Raw genomic sequence first — 21,123 nt, forward strand, 5'->3', positions numbered from 1 at the left:
GTCAAAACGACACTCTCTGAGTGTTATCGTCTTTCTTGGGAAAAAAGGATCGGTACCACAATGTATTGCTTCTCATTACATAGAGTTTCAACACATATTCCATTTTTCTAGGCCTTGATCGCTACGCAGTTTGTCCGGTGTAATTTTTACGAGTAAAAGTAAGACAATTACCACTATAAACGCAGGAGAGAACAGTGCTGATCCAGCCACCGTCATTGCGGCTTGGATGCATTCTCTGAAGCCCTGCAAGCAAGCCACAAGCTCACCAGTTTGTCAGAGGGTAATTTACGAACTAATACCAGCAATTGAACGAACTTGGCAAGCAAGCGGTAAATCTAATCTCAGCAACATATGCAGGCGCTCAGACAACTGTCGTACATCCTCATACTGTTCAATATTGCTGACAGCTAGCTTGTCTGTTTCAGGTATCGTCACGAAAGAAAAACAGAGTTTAATTTAATCGAACCTAAGGAGCTGATATTACAAGCAAAATTAATTCAGCCCAAAGTCATTTCTGGTGCCTTTCACCGTCTTCCGAAATGGATTAACACGCATCACTGTCGGAAGGGAACAAATGCAGCTCCCAGCTGTGCCTCACACAGGGTGTACGCTTCCGAGCTTAGCTTCTTCTGAAACTTCTCTTTCAGATTGAGCCTCGTCACGGTTTGCAGAGCCCGCGTGCAGAATCTACGGACCTCCTGGCGACGCGACTTGTTTTCGGGCATCTTTGTGAGGATTTCCTGCATCAGCTCGCACAGCAGAGCCATATGCTTCTTCAAAACCTTTGATGCGCTCGAGACGTCGTCGCCGACCCAGGATTTCAATATGGAGTCCACCAGCTCCAAAGTTTGAACCCTTCGGTATTCAGCCTTCGTGCTGCCGATCTTCTGTAGAGCAAAGCCGAAAAGCTCCCGTCCTACCCAGGGGTTCCTGCGGACAGCCTCCTTCACAAAACCAATCTTCAGCCGTGATTTCTTGTTGCTGAAGTAGTCATTCAGCATGTACTGGAACTTATCGACCACACTTGCAAGTTCCTGCTTGGAACAACCCTTGGAATTGATAATCTTTAGAATCCAAAACGTGGCATTTTGGGCCGCAGAAGCAACTGGTTTGTATCGTGACCGTGATGCCAGATGCAGAGCCTTCTGCAGCAAACTTTCAAGTCTACTGAGTTCAACATCAAAGCCTTTTGGACATTCTTTTGCTTTGAATATCCTTTTCTGCAATATACCACCAATACGTTGCCTGAACTGCTCATTGCCATCGGCGCTATGTGATTTCACAAAAGCTTGCATTAAGAAAGCATATACCTCCAGCACCAGTTTTTTTCCTGCAAAGTTGGGAGACAGATGGTTACAAGAAAAAAATTGCATAACATAGGTAGATCACATGGAAGAAAACAATTGATACAAGAACACATTAAGATAAGCAAAAGAGAAGAAAACAAACACCTCTGATACTGTTAAACATTAGATGGTCAAAGTTCTGCATGTTACTATATTTTAACTAGAAAGTGCAAGCTACAGAAAATGTCACCACAATAAAATAGGATTCTCTATGTCTTTCATCGGAATGGCAAACCCGAAAACTATTGATCTACACAATTACAAGTGTCATTTTACCTGATACACGACATATAGACAACAAAAATAAATGAGTGGGCATATACCTGGATTCCTCTGAAGATATATCTCCAGTAAAGTAAGCACACGAAGCTTAAATCGCATAAGTTGAGATTGCTGAGTTTCACTACCAGGAAGGTTGTTGCGCTCCTTGAAAATCCTCGCAATATAAGGATCAATACGGAACATAGCATCGTCGTCCATACCATCTGAATCATCTGAATCTTCCCCACCTTTGGTAGCTTCTGCATCATCTCCATCTGTTGCCTTATTGTCGACTGTCTCTTCCAAATCATCCTGATCCTCGTCTACTTCGTCAGCTGAATCATCTTCCATTTCATCTGTGGCATCATCAACATTCCCAACATCCGCATCTTCCATTCCATCATCATCTTCGATATCAACACGAGCCTCATCTTCGTCATCGTCGCTATCTGTTTGACGACGAGAGCCTTTCAAATCTATCTTTACAACTCTCAGCATATCAAGAAGCCCTGTTTCTGTAATCTCGTCACTGAACACACGGAAAACCTGTTGTTTCAAAGAGAAGACGTAGTTAGTTAAGGCAATAAAATACTCCCTCTGTACACTAATGTAAGACGTTTTTGCAGTTCAAATTAATGTACAGAGGTATATGCCAAGATTTTTTTTTAAAGGTGAGATGAGCATATTGTCTGCTTCCATTTCGACTGATACAGATATGGAAAATGTATATTTCATGTTTAGGAATGACGATGCAAATATATTACATTGACTGAGACGCACAAATGATTAAGATGAATGCACTCCACTTATTTCTTAGTATCATCACTTTAGATTTTTCAAAATTGTAGAAGTGCCAACTGCTATGAATACTTGCCTGTTCAATGGCAAAACACACAGGGCCAGATACATGAGGCAAAACAGAGAGAAAAGTCTGCACAAGTACATCAATAGACTCTAATGACCCATCCTCATTAGGCTCCTCTGACCCATCCTCATCAGACTCCTCTGTACCACCCTCAACAGATTCCAGCGCACTGGAATTGTCACACTGAGCAATGGAAGGAAATGTTTTCTTGCAACATATAATCACATCAATTGCAGCCTCCCAGAACTCCTCCGGATGGAGCAGAACTTGCAGCAGTAACTGAATAAGGAGATAACGTATCACATGCATTTTAGTTGAATCCAATCCAGTGCCAATTTTTCTTTCCTGATCACGCAGAAAGAAACCACAGATATCAGATAAAGACCCAACAAGAATATGTATGAAGGAACATCAATGATAATTCAAAACAAAAGAAGGATATCCAAAACAAAAGAAGAAAGAAATGCACTTCTCTTTGGTCACAGGCTATCATATTGTCAGAAAGTATTCATGCAATGCTCTAATGGCACAAGTTCAACATAAGGGCAGCTACAGTGGTAAAAATGTAGCCTTCTCTTATGCCCTCAACATCTACAGATGATAATAATAATATAATGCTGCATTTGTTATAGCAATATTTCACACACACACCAACATACTCCCTCCGTCCTTTAAAGAGTGTACTTCCAACTTTGTTGGAGGGTCAAACTTTCTCAAAGTTTGACCGAGTTTGTGAAAAAATATATCAATGTTTGTGAAATCAAATAGGTATATGATGAAAATATATTTTATAATGAATCTAATGCTACTAATTTGATGGCATAAATGTTAGTGTATTATTGTAGAAATGCGGTCAAACATAAAAAAGTTTGACTTTCCAACAAAGTTGAAAGTACACTCTTTAAAGGACGGAGGGAGTATATGCACAACCAAGTAGGGTATGTGTACACCTCAAAAAAGAACATGCTCACTACTCCCTCTGCTCCCTAATACAAGTCTTTTTAGAGATTCCAATGTGGACTACATACGGAGCAAAATGAGTGAATCTACACTCTAAAATATGTCTATATACATCCGTATGTAGTCTATATTGAAATCTCTAAAAAGACTTATATTTAGGAACGGAAGGAGTACATCATCTTTGCAGACCAATAAAACATAATCTAGAGCATATAAGCCAAGTGGGTCACAAACCTCCTGGAAAAGTGCAGATTCCGTAGCCAGTGTTTTCTTGAATGCATTATCATCATTACTGCTCAAGGTTCTGAACAGTGAAACTGAAGGAATATTGCACACAGTGTTAATGAAACGCATGAAGTAGAAGCCTAAGTCATTAGACTTAACCCCGCTAACATGCAAAGCCTCGTCCTTTTGTGCATCTTCTAGTAATAACTGAAGTTGTTCAATGCATTCATTACGAAGCGATGTTGATATAGCTGCCTTTGGCCATTTGAACTTCTCTTGCAACTCAAATGACGTCACCTCAGTTCCTAAAGAGGCTGAGAACAGACCTTGGACTGCAAAGAATTTTAGTATCTCAGTCTGCACCTGAAATTTTTCTTCAATACACTTGATCATCTCAGAATCTGTCAGCGAACTTCCTTTAGATGTAAGCTTTAGATTTTTCAAGACAAATGGAATTGTATTCACCACCCAACTCTTCAGAAGGTCAGCGTTCCCTTCGCCAACAAGTTCCTTATCTTCAATTGAGCCAACCTCTGAATTCTCATCAGTTGTCTGACTTTGATCAGATGGTTCATCTGCAACAGAACCTTCATCCACAAAGAGTGCCATCAAATTTTGCACAAGATGCAAACAATCTTGACCATTCTGGATCTTGGCGATCAACCCTTTAACAGTTTTTGTTTTTGTCAGGCTGTCAAATCTTCCAAAGCTATACTTCTGCAAGTTGATGATAACAGCAACACAACGATCATTGTCATTGCTTACTAAACTGACTAATTCTTTCAGAAAATGTTGACCGGCATTGTACAACCACGATGAAGCATTAGACAGAATGTCCATCAATCCAAGAACAACTTTGCTGGACAGAATTACTTGAATAGATGATGGAGATAGTCTTGGTAGGAGATCAATAATTATATTAAATGCAAGATGCTTCCGGTCGTGAGATGAGAGCAGCAATGATCTTTCAATAATAACCTCACAGAAATTGCGTAGGTTCTTTTTTGAATCCTCGGAGGAACTGCCTTTCTTACTCTTTTTGTGCTTTTTGCTAGAACTCGTATTGTTATCACTCTGAGAAGCTTCCTCACGGATGAGCATGTCCGTGATAACATGCCATATACTATGAATGCGTGGAAGACAAAATGCAGATTCCTGCATAAGATTACAGCAGAACAATTAAAGGATCAACCAGCAAATACCACAAAATATACAACATTTCAAGAACATAAGAACATACACTGATTATTTCAGATAGACCATAGGATGTTAAAACTTTTTTGGAAGTTCCTCCTGAAACTTAAAATTGCTCAAAATTACCTTAAAACAAGCAGCAAGGGATAGAAGATGCTCTTCTGTGAAAAAATTGTCAAGACTGAATGGATATGGCAGAAGCTTCCCAAATATCTCCCTCTGAACATTAGTTCTTTCTTGGAACTTCAAAGCCAGGAAGAGCGCATCTGGATCTCCAACATTAGCAGCTCTGTTGAACCAATCTTGTACACAAGGGGTATCTAGAACCTCAGAGAATATAGCTTCATCTGGCAGCTGCAACACACAGAGAAGTTACAAAGAAACAAATCAACCAAGCGATCACATATGGGAACCATTCACAGATGGCAAATGTACAAATATTAGTTTTGTTCTTTAATTCCATTTTACCACAAATGGAAATAGAATGTGCAATTGCAAAAAATCATACTAGTATAGTCCCAGCAGCCATATGCGCATAGCCAATACTGCAATGCTGGGTTCATAATGGTGCCCTTATTTGTAAAAAAAACGTTGTAATTTCCGTCTTTGGATGCTTATCTAAAAAAATGACACCAGAGTTACTGGTTTTTGCATTTGCCCCCTGATTTACAGCTAGATTGGGTGGGGGTGGGGGATAATAGCTCGTCAGAAGGCTTAATAATAACCAAAGGCAAAAGCCAAAAATGATGGCATATTTGTGATAAGGATACAGATGTATATTGATGAGACTATTTAGCAGAAGAACATCCATTCAAGCCTCTACACTAAAATAATACAGGTTTCAAACCAAATGAACTGCCAAATTTGGTTAATTAATGCTTAAAACCAATGTATTTCCTTCTTCAAGGAGCCATCAATAAAAACAACCACATGAAAAAAAACAAGCAAGGGAGGTAAGTACACTACAGCAGAAAAGACTAGCACACTTCTCTGGGGTTCTAAAAACACACAAACTGGTAAGAAATAAATATTCATGTTAGCTTGTTTTGGCTGGTAGTTACTTGACTGCTTAGCATCTTAGTACTTTATACTTGACACAAACACCTAGTCCAACTCACTATCAGACTCAGAATTAAGGTTACTTATTTTTAGGATGTCTTGTCAACCATGTGATACAACAACCTCATGTAAATCAGGGCAGAGGCTATGGTCACAGATTTGTTGTACAAATATAAGCAGACTGAAAGATCAGATGGTGATGCAATCAAGGATTGAAATTGCTGCACCACAGTAACACCAGTTTTTTTATGTTGCCGACATTTGTTGAGTTAATTTATTTATTTTACATATTTATCAAATTCTAGCAGGAAAAATATGTTCTCGATGTCCACCAGCAAATAGCATAGACTGCCATGGGCTGCACTGATGCTGTTTCACCTTTCAACGAACACAAGAAACCTTCCATAGCATGCATGATATTTGTCTAGTTCTAATACTCCCTCCGTTCGGAATTACTCGTCCAAGAAATGAATGTATCTAGATGTATTTTAGTTGTAGATACATCCATTTTTGTGACAAGTAATTCCGAACGGGGGGAGTAGAAGATTAGAGCATTGCATGTTATAAAAATTGTTAAGCATGAGCCTAAGGTATGTACCTTCCTGGTTAAATCCAGAATCAATGCAACCGCAGGCTCGGTGAGATATCGTTTCTTATTTCCAAGTTGCACAACCTCTGTAACAAAATCCCTGAGAATAGGAGAAGATTTATCACGTTTCCACTGTCCTAAAACCCTTCCAGACCTTGCAAGTGATCCAAATCCAAACAGGCGCCCCAAAAGATTGTCCTTAGCTTCCTACAACGGAACAAACATTGGAGAGTTAAGCTGACAGTACAGTCAGACATGAGAAATGTGCAACTAATCATAACGCAAGTTACCGGTCCTTTCATGGAGGCTGAATATTCCAGCAAAGTAGGTATCAACTTCATAACAGCTTCGACGCTGACGGCTTTAATTGATTGGAGCACAGCCGCGAGACCCAACGCGAATCCTTGCCTTGCAAACTGCAAATAAGAACCCCGAGCATATAGCAATTAATTTAAGTGTGGCGCCACAGTTTAATCATCCCATTACATCACAGAACGTAGGTTCTGTCCTAGACTCAGGACAGCATTCCTGACCTCTCTAGAGGAAGAGATGCCGCGGATGAGCCGCCGGATGGCATACCGCACGGCGGGAGCGCAGTTATCCAGCCCATCCTCCTTCTCGGCCTCCATCTGCGAAGGGCCGTCGCGCTCCCCCGCCTCTTCCTCCTCCCCCTCCTCCCGCGCGGCCTTCTCCTTCTCGTACGCCCTCTGCACGTCCCGGAGCTCGGCCACAAGCGCCTCGGCCGCGGCCTCCCTCAGCGAGGCCTCGGGCGACGCCAGGTCCTTGAAGACATTCATGTGGAGCCCCGGCCCCGCCACCACCGGAGCGGGCGCGGGCGCTGGCACCGAGACCGGCACCACCGGCATGACCTCCTCGTCCGCCGCGGCCGCGGGCGCGGGCTGCGGCTTGGGGGCGGCGGCGGCCTTCTCCGCGGACTGGCGGTGGCGGTCCTTGTCGAGCTGCTTGCGCTGCTTCCTGACCTCCATGGCCAGCTTCTTCTTCTTCTTCGCCGGCACCTCCCCCGCCGGGCACGCCGCCCTCGCCGCGGCCTCGTCCTGCGAGGAGTCCGACGCGGCGGGGCCGAGCTCCGCCAGCGCCGTCGGGGGCCGCTTCTTTCCGGCCATCAGATAGCTTGGTTGGTGGGTCTCCGCGTCCTAGCCGCCGTCGGCTGAGGTTTATGCCCGAGAAGAGACGGGACGGCCAAGCTTGGGGGAGAGGCGCGGCCTGCTAGGGTTAGGGTTTTTGCTCCCGCCCCCCTCCCCTCCCTCTTATTTTTTCACCGTCTACTGAAGCCAGCCCAGGCCCATCACGGCACCACGGTCCTGGAGCCCAGTTATCTCGGCCCGGCCCGAGACCATCAGGCCTGTAAGCATTAATTCTCTCTGGCAGGTGGGCGTCCAGGGCGGCGTGTGGGGCCCGCGGAATAAGGCGACGGGGCGAGGAGAGAAGGGAAAGGGGAAGGGGAAGCAGTGTGTGTCGGCGCGGCGGAGCAATGGCGGACAAGCCGAGCCGGGCGCTGGTGCTCTACGCCGCCGGCCACGCGGCGCTGCTCGCCGGGGGCGGAGGGGGGAAGGGCCACCTCGACGCGTTCGCCTCCATCGCCTCCTGCGGCTTCCTCTCCGTCCGCACCCCCGCCGTCAACGGTACCAATCCCCTCTCGCGCTCTGCGCGGTTGCTCTGCTTTGCTTACCCCCCCCCCCCCCCCCCCCCCCCCCCCCCCCCCATTAAACTGAGAGGTTTCTGTCTTGTCTCTCAACCTAGAGGATGGAGGGGACAAGAACAGCGGCACGATCCTTGAGCTGGGGCAGCTGCTCGACGTGTGCGATGCCCTCTATCCTGCCAAGGTGCGATCCTGCTCTCCGGGTTTGCGTCAGGGCGAAGTAGTTGCAGAGAGGGTTTGAGTATGTGAGGCTGATTGTATTTGTTAACTCGTTAGGATGGGGAAATTGCCCGGGTGGATCCGCAGGAGCTAGTAGTCCCCAAGCTATCCGAGAGGTTCGATGTGTGTGATCTTTTGCTTTGGTTACTGTTAGTGTATCCACTGTAACTGTGAGGGCTGACTCGCTGCTGAAAATCCAGGTTCATGGGGCTGAGAGCTGCTATGGTCACCAATTGCCCCGGTGTTAGCTCATTCGCGGCGAATCTTGGTTTCCACGTTTTCGGAACTGAAGATTTCGCCGCGCAGTCCGGTTCAGGCAGCAGTTCTAAGGACACTAGAATAATCGACCAGGCGTTCACTCTGCTGGGATTTGCAGAGGGGAACGTCCAGGACGCGTCCGAATTCGATCTGGTGTTTGTGCATGCCGCAATGGAGAGCACAGCCAGCAAACTCGGGAAATTGGGGATGAAGACGGATCTCAACCGGCTTGACAAACTGGTGGCTTCGGTCATGGAAGCTGCGCCGGTCGGTTCAGCTGTCGCCGCCCGTATTCATGTGTCTGTGATCTTGAGCTATGGATCTGCAACAGAAAATAAGGAAGAGGCGTGCCTCATCGTAAACTCTTCAACCGAAACTGATTCCGACTTGAAGTTACTCCGTCCACGCCAGAGCTACACTATGAAAGCAGGAAAGACGTTGGATGATGTCAGGTAAATGTTGTTCTTGGCTAGCAAATGAAAGTCATAACAGATGTTTTGAAGTGCAATCTTTATTGCAGAAAAATGCTCCTTTAGATTCTGTATGTGTTTGATGTGAGTTGAACCATATCATGGCCTTCCATATATAACATGTTTGTCATTTCCAGTCAATATTTCGGTGTACAAAATGACTCTGCAATGGCCCGTATCACAACCATTTAGCCATCTCATGAAAGCTAACAGCCACCTTTTGGTTTTGTGAAGTGAAGTTGAAAAATGCCATTCTAATGCATGACAGGACAGGACTAAATTATTTTACAGTAGATGCTACATCAGTCTATGTGCCTAATTTTGTTGTTTTACGCACTCAACCATGGAGCAATGTATTGTACAATGAAAGCACATCTGTGTACAATGACACATCTAGACTTACACAAATAACTTTATTATGCATATCCTGCAGGAATCATCATCCAATGCTACTGGCACAGTGGCAACAAGGAGTAACACGTTCTGATTTGGCCAAAGAGTTCTCTTTTGAGGAATTTATAAAGGTCTGCTTAATGCACTTTTTAGAATGTTTACCTGAATCATAGAAACTTTATCAAATAATACTATATATGCAAGTTTGTTCCCGTGATCCTGTTTATTACTTTGTTTCTTCAGTTGTTTATAATGGACAAACACTGCAGTTCTCCCTTTTTCTAGTGTGGGTACTGGTGCCAGCATTAGAAACATGGCAGTACCTTTTTTAGAAAATAGAGTTTGTAGATTAGAATAAGCAATGTAGTATTGATATTAATTCCTTGGGTAGTGGGCAGTTTATGTGATAATATAGTAACTATCGTATTACTCACCATGGCTGGTTACCCAAAAAACATCTTGTGGTAGGTATGCAGCATAAAATAATTGCTCATTTTCATGGCCACTGGATGGTGACGTGTATCATCTTTATAGGATGCCGTAGATGATTGTCACTGACCAGATGAGTATGCTCCACAACAGTAAATCGCAGTAGCTTTTTTCCTGTAAAGCAGTTTCTGAAGGGGTCACACTAAATGGCAGCATTGCTATTGCTTTTACATTCTCACAGCTTCCCCATCTGTGTGCTCATCTTGGTCATGATGTAGAGCCTATGCTTCCAACCATGTTATGTTTCTATGTGTTTGAAGTTTTGGCTGGTGATTCTTAATTATTTCCAAACACAGGTCTTACCATTTTTCTCTCTTTAGTTTCAGTTTCCTTAAATCATTTAACTAACTTCATTTTGTAATGTAATCAACAGCGTGCTGGAAACTTTGCTATGCTTGCCGAGCGCTTTCTACATGAGGTTGCATTTAAGCTCTGGAAAGCGCCAAAATATGGAGCATAGTTCTATCTGAGGAGGTTCTCTCTTAATAAGGTGTGGAATCACCTAATAAAAGGGGTGCTACACAAGTACTTCTTTCAAATGGGTACTGCGGCAGATATTGCAAATAGATGAGTTCTGTACTCTCCTAAGGTTCTCATTTGGTATCACCCATGCTCCATGCCGACGATGCCGTGGTACTGGGAACTCATAGGTTCATTACCAGTAGTAGTTACTTCGTGGAGATCTATTGTGAGCCTCTCTAACGCTTAACTTTCGTGAAACAATGCCATCCTTCGCAGCTTTGCTTGAAATTTCTTAACGTGGCAGTTGTTTCTGTGTCTAGCTCTGTATCGGCTTTGTACCATGTGCGGATCACTGTAATGTAGATGCTATTCCTGGAAATGATGACCGGCTGGAGCATCAATTTTAATAACAAATACTGGAATGTGTTTTCCTAAAGAAGGATAATGAAAGCATGGCGGTACCGATCACCTTTACTTTGCAGCTTCAGATATGTGCTTTTATATATCAGCTTTTGTCCGCATGATTGTGCTCGTGTCAAGTATATACATGCAAACTTGCAAAAGGATTAGAATCCCTGTGGTACAAAATTATTCATCCGAATGTCGTCCTATATGTTGGCTATCCTGCTTGAGCGCGAAGCAGGAGTAGTGCCGCACCTTGTCAATGGTGCCCTCTCTATCTTGCAATATGCCGCTGATAAGGTTCTTTTTTAGGAATATGACCTAGATAAAGCTCAAAACCTGAAACTCTTGCTTTCAGCTTTTGAGCAAATGTCAGGTCTTGTTATGAACTTCCATAAAAGTGAATTGTTCTACTTCGAAGAGACAAATGAGATGGCTGCTAAATACGCTGACATATTTGGTTGTGCATCAGGTCAATTCTTGATTAAGTACTACAGAATTCTGATAGTGCTTAGAGAAACGGTTGAGCAATTGGAAAGGCAAGTTGCTTTTCATTGGAGGACAATCGATTTTGATCAAGTCTATCCTCAGTTCTCTATATGCTATCCTTTTTTCAAAGATTTTGATCAATTGATTTTGACCCTAAGGAAGATCACCAACACAAACAACATATATAAGTAGCTACAAGATTCTGCTTTAGCCCTGCAAACCCCCCTCAGTTTCATGCACTAAAAAATTAGCTGGACATTATTCCATGCTCCCCAAGAACACAATATATCTACCGAATATTTATTTTAGAAAACCAAAGGTATCTCAAAGAAAACAACACCTTATGGTGATTCTACAAAATCCGATCTAGTGCAATCTGAAGAACAAACTAGGAACACGTATGAAATCCAATTGAAAGTTCTGAAAAAAAGAAGCATGCGCTCAGATTCGTCCTGAACGACAGGGCAAAGGAGGCAAAGCCATCCCCTGTTGCAATGGAGGCGAAACTGATGGCGAGGCCCTCCTTCAATTTCACAGAGCTGTTTGTTCTTACACTGCTCTGTCACCAAGGCCTGTGCTACTTGGAAAAATATATGGAAAAACAGAATGAGCATGGATATATCAAAGTGCATGGTAACTAAGCAAACCAAAACAAGATCACATTTCAGCTCACCACAGCTCACAAGACCGAGTAGCTAGTGCAACATACACCAGAACGATTGCAACAACAGCTAGGGCATGGCATGAGAAGACGAACTAATAGATGAACTTCAAGTGCTCGACGAAAATTACCATCCTCGGTTTTGAACTTTTGATGCCTCCTAAAGAAGCACAGAACATTCAAGCTAGCATATCAGAATTGAGATGGTCTCATGCGTCTAGCCAATTCGGCATCTACTATCGCCACAAGTGATCCAACGACCCTGGAGTAGGAAGGAATGAACACCCACTCCCTCTCTAAGGCAACTTCATTCTCTCTTGAGAGCTGGGGTGCCTGCCAGTATCATCTGAGCCAGGCGCTCCTCGTAGTCCAGTCCCTGGAACCCGGTGATGTTCAAGTGTACAAGGCGCTCCAGTGAGAGCTGCTGGTTCTCCCAGCCGTCTTCGTCGTGGCAGACGCAAGCTCGATCCAAGCATGCCGGCTGATCCAGTTCACCAAACGGTCAATAATTGAGACAATTTTTTTCTCGACGAAGAGCCATGAGATGACTATATAAAACATGAAAAGGTAAATTTCGTGCCAACACCATTTCAACCCTTAGCTCTTATAGCCAATTTGGATGCAGACAATATAAGTATTTTAGTGCCGAATTGCGTATTTAATCGATTGATTTCGGGTGCTAGAGGAACTCACCTTCTCGGTGCCTCTCGTGACTTCAATGCGGAGATCTTCCAGATTGCTGCACTGTGCAATGAGCCTTGCCAAACTGGCAGCATATGAATGCCCCTTCCATGTTGAGATATTGACCCTCAGAGCAGTGATGTTAAGTAGCTGTGGTATGTCATCCACAAGTATGCTCTCACAATCCGCCATCCCTGAATCCATACCATCCACCAGGGCCTCCCTCATATACTGCACAAGGGATATTTCGGCATTCGGCAGCTAATCAGTACACTCATATACTACTGCATTTGTGGTACATATCTCAGTATTGGGCAGCTAATCACTACATTAATAAAGGAAAACTGAAGCCAGAAAGAAAATGTACGCAGGTTACAAAATAGAGTGTATTAGAAGATAGTATTAGGAGAACTGTATATATACAGCAGGAAATGCATATCAGAGTACCAGTGATCATTGACAAACCGTTTATTACAGGGAATGGAGGTTTAAGCTAGGGAGAATGGCACATTCTATTATACACAGCAAGCTAGTTCGTCAGAAGTCAGAGCAATTTATGGCGATTTACAAACTCAGTGAAGTAGATTAGATAAACTTCTTAATATTCTTCTTATAACAAGCTTAAGGATGACCATGATAAGACGAGTGTAACATCTGACTGCATTGAACATTTGGACGGTTGTTTCATGTAGCATGCATTTGAATAGCAGATTGTATTAGTCAACAAGCTAGTTTGTCAGAAGTCAGAACACTACAAGGTGATCTACCAACCATGTGAAACATATGAGATGCAGTTCGAAATACTCTTAACCAGCATAGCTACGAACATGTAACAATTCAGATGGTCATAACTTGTAGCTGCATTGAACATTTAGAGGTTGTTTCATGCATTGACAAATTGTTCATGACAGGAAAACTGTATATATACTGCAGGAAATTGTTCATGGCAGGAATGGAGGTTTAAGCCAGGGAGAATGGCACATTCTATTATCCTCCAGCAAGCTAGTTCGTCAGAAGTCAGAGCAACTTATGGCGATTTAGAAACTCAGTGAAGTAGATTGGATAAACTTCTCGATATTCTTATAACAAGCTCAAGGATGACTATGATAAGACGAGTGTAACATATGACTGCATTGAACATATGGAGGTTGTTTCATGTAGCATGCATTGAATAGCAGATTGTATTAGTCAGCAAGATAGTTTGTCAGAAGTCTGAACACTATAAGGTGATCTACCAACTTTGTGAACTACTATTAGATGCAGTTAGAAATACTCTTAACCTGCATAGCCACGAACATAGTAATAATTCAGATGGTCATAATTTGTAGCTGCATTGAACATTCAGAGGTTGTTTCATGCATCTGAAGCTTACGCTGGGCACATGTAGGTCCAGGTTAAGGCGGTGCGCGGCGGTGCATTGCTTCAGGATCGATATGGCGGCCTCGTTGCGGGCGGCATGGTTGGCGTGCCCGTGCGTCCACAGGGGAAGCCCCCCGATCTCCCGAACGGACGGCCCGCCGTCGAACTGCAGGCCCTGCATCCTGCACATGCTGGAGCACGTGAGCGCCTCGAGCGCCGGCGCGGCGATCGCCAGCTCCCCTGCGCTGGACTCCAGCCTGAAGCACTCGGTGACGCGGAGCGCGCGCAGGCGTGGCGCGCTCACCTGCAGGCACCACAGGTCGCGCACGCCCACGATCGCCAGCTCCTCGAGGTCGCCGACGCAGAGGTCCAGCTCCCCCACGCCCGTCAGGTGCTCGAGCCGAAGCCTCTTCAGGCGAGGGAAGGACGGGGACGAGAGGAGCCCGCTGAGGCGGTGCTGGTCGCTGATCCGGGCGTTGCTGAGCAGCAGCTCCGCGAGCGCGTGGAACGAGGCGTCCGCGGGCGCGGGGAGCGCGAGGGTGGCGTCGCCCAGGGTCAGCGCCACGATCGCCGCCGCGGCCGAGCGCGGCAGCTCCAGAGCCACGCCGTTCTTCTCTGCTTCCGCCGCCTCACCCGACGCGCACTCCTCGGTCGTCGACCGCGGGCGTGGTGGCAGCTCGAGCACGAAGGAGCCCGCGGCGCGGGCCATGCCGAAGCGCAGCCACGCGCGGACGTGGTCGGCCGTGACGAGCGCGGCGTGGGGGTGCTCCGTGGCGTACGCGCCGAGGCTGGCGATGTAGTGCTGGTGCGGGGCGCGGAAGACGAGGGAGATCTCGAGCGACTCGACCTGCGCGTCGGCGTCGGCGTGGCGGGCGAGGGCGGCGCCGATGGAGGAGATGAAGCCGGGGGCCTCCGCCAGCTCGTCCTCGAGGACCGGGCCGTAGCTGGCGCGGCGGCTTGACGTCGGCTCGGGTCCTGCGACGGCGGCCCCGGACCCGGAGGTGGAGGAGGAGTCCATGGGGACCGGCGGGCGGGCGTGGCGGGGTTTAGCCTGTGGGGTTGGATTTGGGTGGGGGATGCGGCTTTGCTTTTGTGGAGTTTTTGGCGGAGAGGAACGGCGGGTTGGGTTTGATTTGGGTTGGGGCGTGGGATTTGGGAGGGAAGAAGAATGGACCGGGGAGATGCCGAAATAAGAGATCAGACGCATTCATGCAATGCTCGACTGTTTTTTGGACAACGGAATCATAGTTTCACCACACAGGCCACGAGAGAATATCAGGGGAAAACCAAAGCTACTACGATGAAAACCATGTCCATGTGAAAACTATGTTGTGAAGTTCTAAAAAAACAATCTTAAAAGAAAATATTGTGTTAAGAGAGTGATGTTCTACTGGCATGTAAACTCCCAAGTTCAAACTCTAATTCATTTTCGTGGTGTGAAAAAACAAATTTGGTACTCCTTCGTCCATCAGTGTTACAAAAAACATCTTACATTATGGGACGGGGAGTAATAAATAGTGTCAAACAGTAAATGTCACTATCTATTGCTGAATTTGTTTTTCCATTCCTCGTAAATGACTTTGTGGTTTTTTTGGGGATAAACTCCCGATATATTCATCTTTAGTTATGGTAGTACAACGAACACTAGAAATAATAAAAATTACATCCAGATCCGTAGACCATCTAGCGACGACTACAAGCACTGAAGCACGCCGCTGTCATCGCCCCTCCTTCGCCGGAGTCGGGCAAATCTTGTTGTAGTAGACAGTCGGGAAGTCGTCGTGCTAAGGCCCCGTAGAACCAACGCACCAGAATAGGAACCGCCACCGATGAAGAGTGTAGATAAGAAGGATCCAACTTGAAGACACACGAACAAAGACGAACGACAAACAGATCCAAGCAAATCCACCAGAGACAGATCCACCGTAGACACACCTCCACACGCCCACCGGCAATGCTAGACACATCACTGGAACGAGGACTAGGCGGGGAGACCTTTATTTCATATTCAGAAAATCGCCGCCGTCTCGTCTTCCTGAATAGAACACAAACCCTAACAAATCTCGAAAAAGGATCTAAAAACGAAGCCCTTCCACCGGCAAGGATCGGGATCCACTCCGTCCCTATGGCCCTAAGGCCACGGTAGACGGGGCGGACCGACGTCGGCGCCGGCGGGAGGCAGAAACCCTAGTTTTTTTGGTAGGCGGCGGTTGGCTAGGCGTCTCGATCTTTGTACCGTCTCAAATGACTTTGTGTTTGAACTTGAAATTTCACATGCTAATGGAACAACACCCCTCCCCGCAAAAGAACACTAACCTCTTAATATAGTTTGTTTTGTATAAAATTTTCGGAAACTTTGGAATGTGGTTCCCACGAAGTTTTCATTGTAACTTGGTTCCACTAGATTTCCTCTCCACCTGTCACATCGAATCGAACACATTACAGAATGTACGGCTGTGTCGTAGGCGCTAGTGGGGGAGGAGGATTGGCGGCTAGGACAGGAGGCGGACAGTATTTACACTAGACAATGGTTTCCTTGATTATTCCCTGTTCAAACCAAGTGACATCACATCTTATTTCTTCAGTAATATACTTAGTAATATACCCTATCTGTAAAGGAATATAAGAGTGTTTAGATCACTACTTCACTACTCCTACTGTAAAGAAATATAAAAGCGTTATATTTCTTTACATAGGGGTAGTAACTAATTCTTTGTTCGTCTGTCAAATTAGAAATACTTTCATTGATTTACTCTCAATTTTATTTGACGCATTACATCTTCCTTAAGTAATATGGAAATGCAGTACATTGAAATAAAATATTCAACTAGATGTCCTACTTAATTCATTACCGTACAATTTTTGGTAGTACTAAATCTTCTTACGAGTGATGCTGCCAAAACCTAGCGATCCATCAATATTGTCACAACATGAATGTTCTATGCAAAGGTTAGTGTCTAAGAAGGATGTTGTAAAAGTAAACGTTGATAAAATACACTCAAGGGAATTATTTATCCGAGCATTTAACTACCGATTTGCTTAATACTGTTATTCATCGTAAGTTGTTCAAGACCACACTTTCTTTCTGATATGATTTCTACCATATCTCCATATCTAGTTGTAAGATTATGTTTTCTCCACTTTTGTTTTTTCTAGACCAAGATTAAGTGTTGGGGAACGTAGTAATTTTAAAAAAATTCCTACGCATACGTAAGATCATGGTGATGCATAGCAATGAGAGGGGAGAGTGTGTCTACATACCCTCGTAGACCGAAAGCGGAAGCGTTAGCACAACGCGGTTGATGTAGTCGTACGTCTTCACGGTCCGACCGATCAAGTACTGAACGCATGGCACCTTCGAGTTCTGCACACGTTCAACTCGATGACGTCCCTTGAACTCCGATCCAGCCGAGTGTTGAGGGAGAGTTTCGTCAGCACGACGCGCGTGGTGACGATGATGATGTTCTACCGACGCAGGGCTTCGCCTAAGCACCGCTATGATATGATCGAGGTGGATTATGGTGGAGAGGGGCACCACACACGGCTAAGAGATCAAGAGATCAATTGTTGTGTCTATGGGGTGCCCCTGGCCACGTATATAAAGGAGTGGAGGAGGGGAGGGGCCGGCCCTCTCTATGGCGCGCCCTAGGGGAGTCCTACTCCCACTGGGAGTAGGATTCCCCCTTTCCTAGTAGAACTAGGAGCCCTTCCAAGTAGTAGGAGTAGGAGAGAAGGAAAGGGAAAAGAGAAGAGAAGGAAGGAGGGGTCGCAGCCCTTCCCCCTAATCCAATTCGGACTAGGCCTTGGGGGCGCACGACCTGCCTCTCTCTCTTTCCCCTAAAGCCCAATAAGGCCCATACACTCCCCGGCGAATTCCCGTAACTCCCCGGTACTCCAATAAATACCCGAATCACTTGAAACCTTTCCGATGTCCGAATATAGTCGTCCAATATATCGATCTTTACGCATCGACCATTTCGAGACTCCTCGCCATGTCCCCGATCTCATCCGGGACTCCAAACTACCTTCGGTACATCAAAACACATAAACTCATAATATAACCGTCATCGAACTTTAAGCGTGCGGACCCTACGGGTTCGAGAACTATGTAGACATGACCGAGACACATCTCCGGTCAATAACCAATAGCGGAACCTGGATGCTCATATTGGCTCCTACATATTCTACGAAGATCTTTATCGATCAAACCGCATAACAACATACGTTGTTCCCTTTGTCATCGGTATGTTACTTGCCCGAGATTCGATCGTCGGTATCTCAATACCTATTTCAATCTCGTTACTGGCAAGTCTCTTTACTCTTTCTGTAATACATCATCCCGCAACTAACTCATTAGTTGCAATGCTTGCAAGGCTTACAGTGATGTGCATTACCGAGTGGGCCCAGAGATACCTCTCCGACAATCGGAGTGACAAATCCTAATCTTGAAATACGCCAACCCAACAAGTACCTTCGGAGGCACCTGTAGAGCATCTTTATAATCACCCAGTTACGTTGTGACATTTGGTGGTACACAAAGTGTTCCTTCGGTAAACGGGAGTTGCATAATCTCATAGTCATAGGAACATGTATAAGTCATGAAGAAAGCAATAGCAACAAACTAAACGATCAAGTGCTAAGCTAACGGAATGGGTCAAGTCAATCACATCATTCTCCTAATGATGTGATCCCGTTAATCAAATGAAAACTCATGCCTATGGTTAGGAAACATAACCATCTTTGATCAACGAGCTAGTCAAGTAGAGGCATACTAGTGACACTCTGTTTGTCTATGTATTCACACATGTATTATGTTTCCGGTTAATACAATTCTAGCATGAATAATAAACATTTATCATGATATAAGGAAATAAATAATAACTTTATCATTGCCTCTAGGCCATATTTCCTTCAGTCTCCCACTTGCACTAGAGTCAATAATCTAGTTCACATCGCCATGTGATTTAATACCTATAGTTCACATCACCATGTGATTAACACCCATAGTTCACATCGACATGTGACCAATACCCAAAGGGTTTACTAGAGTCAATAATCTAGTTCGCATCGCTATGTGATTAACACCCAAAGAGTACTAAGGTGTGATCATGTTTTGCTTGTGAGAGAAGTTTAGTCAACGGGGCTGCCACATTCAGATCCGTAAGTATTTTGCAAATTTCTATGTCAACAATGCTCTGCACGGAGCTACTCTAGCTAATTGCTCTCACTTTCAATATGTATCCAGATTGATATTTAGAGTCATCTGGATTAGTGTCAAAATTTGCATCGACGTAACCCTTTACGACGAACCTTTTTGTCACCTCCATAATCGAGAAACATATCCTTATTCCACTAAGGATAATTTTGACCGTTGTCTAGTGATCTACTCCTAGATCACTATTGTATTCCCTTGCCAAAAACAGTCTAGGGTATATAATAGATCTGGTACATAGCATGACATATTTTATAGAACCTATGATCAAGGCATAGGGAATGACTTTCATTCTCTTTCTATCTTCTGCCGTGGTCGGGCTTTGAGTCTTACTCAGTTTCATACCTTGTAACACAGGCAAGAACTCTTTCTTTGACTGTTCCATTTTGAACTACTTCAAAATCTTGTCAAGGTATGTACTCATTGAAAAACTTATCAAGCGTCTTGATCTATCTCTATAGATCTTGATGCTCAATATGTAAGCAGCTCCACCGAGGTCTTTCTTTGAAAAACTCCTTTCAAACACTCCTTTATGCTTTGCAGAATAATTCTACATTATCTCTGATCAACAATATGTCATTCACATATACTTATCAGAAATGCTGTAGTGCTCCCACTCACTTTCTTGTAAATACAGGCTTCACCGCAAGTCTGCATAAAACTATATTCTTTGATCAACTTATCAAAGCGTATATTCCAACTCCGAGATGCTTGCACCAGTCCATAGATGGATCGCTGGAGCTTGCCTATTTTGTTAGCACCTTTAGGATTGACAAAACTTTCTTGTTGCATCATATACAACTCTTCTTTAATAAATCCATTAAGGAATATAGTTTTGTTTATCCATTTGCCAGATTTCATAAAATGTGGCAATTGCTAACATGATTCGGACAGACTTAAGCATAGATACGAGTGAGAAACTCTCATCGTAGTCAACACCTTGAACTTGTCAAAAACCTTTTGCGACAATTCTAGCTTTGTAGATAGTAACACTACTATCAGCGTCCGTCTTCCTCTTGAAGATCCATTTAATCTCAATGGCTCGCCGATCTTTGGGCAAGTCAATCAAAGTCCATACTTTGTTCTTATACATGGATCTCATCTCAGATTTCATGGCCTCAAGCCATTTCACGGAATCTGGGCTCATCATCGCTTCCTCATAGTTTGTAGGTTCGTCATGGTCAAGTAACATGAACTCTAGAGTAGGATTACCGTACCACTCTGGTGCGGATCTCACTCTGGTTTACCTACGAGGTTCGGTAGTAACTTGATCTGAAGTTACATGATCATCATCATTAGCTTCCTCACTAATTGGTGTAGTAGTCACAGGAACAGATTTCTGTGATGAAATACTTTCCAATAAGGGAGCAGGTACAGTTACCTTATCAAGTTCTACTTTCCTCCCACTCACTTCTTTCGAGAGAAACTCCTTCTCTAGAAAGGATCCATTCTCAGCAATGAATATCTTGCCTTCGAATCTGTGATAGAAGGTGTACCCAAAATTTTCTTTTGGGTATCCTATGAAGACGCACTTCTCTGATTTGGGTTTGAGCTTATCAGGTTGAAACTTTTTCACATAAGCATTGCAACCTCAAACTTTAAGAAACGACAGCTTAGGTTTCTTGCCAAACCATAGTTCATACGGTGTCGTCTCAACGGATTTAGATGGTGCCCTATTTAATGTGAATGTAGCTGTCTCTAATGCATAACCCCAAAACGATAGTGGTAAATTGGTAAGAGACATCATAGATCGCACCATATCTAATAAAGTACAGTTACGACGTTCGGACACACCATTACACTGTGGTGTTCCATGTGGCGTGAGTAGTGAAACTATTTCACATTGTTTTAACTGAAGGCCAAACTCGT

General features: G+C 44.4%; 3 protein-coding genes across 3 annotated transcripts; 1 reads left to right on the forward strand and 2 right to left on the reverse strand.

Annotated features, from left to right (window-relative positions):
* Positions 1–375: 375 nt before the first annotated feature.
* LOC125513033 (myb-binding protein 1A-like protein) lies at positions 376–7,742 on the reverse strand. The gene is made up of 8 exons (XM_048678074.1): positions 7,033–7,742; positions 6,790–6,915; positions 6,509–6,706; positions 4,978–5,205; positions 3,667–4,812; positions 2,482–2,817; positions 1,670–2,153; positions 376–1,330 (listed from the first exon to the last, which is right to left on the reverse strand). Exons 1-8 carry the CDS (start codon positions 7,621–7,623, stop codon positions 555–557), a joined length of 3,885 nt encoding a protein of 1,294 aa, XP_048534031.1. The 5' UTR covers positions 7,624–7,742; the 3' UTR covers positions 376–554.
* Positions 7,743–7,893: 151 nt separating this feature from the next.
* Positions 7,894–10,924, forward strand: LOC125513035. Its single transcript, XM_048678076.1, has 6 exons — positions 7,894–8,142; positions 8,261–8,343; positions 8,436–8,494; positions 8,579–9,088; positions 9,540–9,630; positions 10,362–10,924. Exons 1-6 carry the CDS (start codon positions 7,992–7,994, stop codon positions 10,446–10,448), a joined length of 981 nt encoding a protein of 326 aa, XP_048534033.1. The 5' UTR covers positions 7,894–7,991; the 3' UTR covers positions 10,449–10,924.
* A 1,174-nt stretch (positions 10,925–12,098) lies between these two features.
* On the reverse strand, positions 12,099–15,426 carry LOC125513034. The gene is made up of 3 exons (XM_048678075.1): positions 14,056–15,426; positions 12,696–12,914; positions 12,099–12,483 (listed from the first exon to the last, which is right to left on the reverse strand). Exons 1-3 carry the CDS (start codon positions 15,247–15,249, stop codon positions 12,310–12,312), a joined length of 1,587 nt encoding a protein of 528 aa, XP_048534032.1. The 5' UTR covers positions 15,250–15,426; the 3' UTR covers positions 12,099–12,309.
* Positions 15,427–21,123: the final 5,697 nt, after the last annotated feature.

Source organism: Triticum urartu, chromosome 6 (assembly GCF_003073215.2).
Source record: "Triticum urartu cultivar G1812 chromosome 6, Tu2.1, whole genome shotgun sequence".
Taxonomy (NCBI): Eukaryota; Viridiplantae; Streptophyta; class Magnoliopsida; order Poales; family Poaceae; genus Triticum; species Triticum urartu.

Bases quoted from the DNA above. Each gene is read 5' to 3' on its own strand.
- LOC125513033 (XM_048678074.1), bottom strand. From the start codon at position 7,623: ATGGCCGGAAAGAAGCGGCCCCCGACGGCGCTGGCGGAGCTCGGCCCC. The intron at 5,206-6,508 runs GTACATACCTTA...TGTGTGTTGCAG, and splicing joins TTCTGGATTTAACCAGGAAG to CTGCCAGATGAAGCTATATT. The intron at 1,331-1,669 runs GTATATGCCCAC...CCAACTTTGCAG, and splicing joins ATATCTTCAGAGGAATCCAG to GAAAAAAACTGGTGCTGGAG.
- LOC125513035 (XM_048678076.1), top strand. From the start codon at position 7,992: ATGGCGGACAAGCCGAGCCGGGCGCTGGTGCTCTACGCCGCCGGCCAC. The intron at 8,143-8,260 runs GTACCAATCCCC...CTCTCAACCTAG, and splicing joins CCGCACCCCCGCCGTCAACG to AGGATGGAGGGGACAAGAAC. The intron at 9,089-9,539 runs GTAAATGTTGTT...CATATCCTGCAG, and splicing joins AAGACGTTGGATGATGTCAG to GAATCATCATCCAATGCTAC.
- LOC125513034 (XM_048678075.1), bottom strand. From the start codon at position 15,249: ATGCGTCTGATCTCTTATTTCGGCATCTCCCCGGTCCATTCTTCTTCC. The intron at 12,915-14,055 runs GTAAGCTTCAGA...TCCCTTGTGCAG, and splicing joins TGGACCTACATGTGCCCAGC to TATATGAGGGAGGCCCTGGT. The intron at 12,484-12,695 runs GTGAGTTCCTCT...GAACTGGATCAG, and splicing joins TCACGAGAGGCACCGAGAAG to CCGGCATGCTTGGATCGAGC.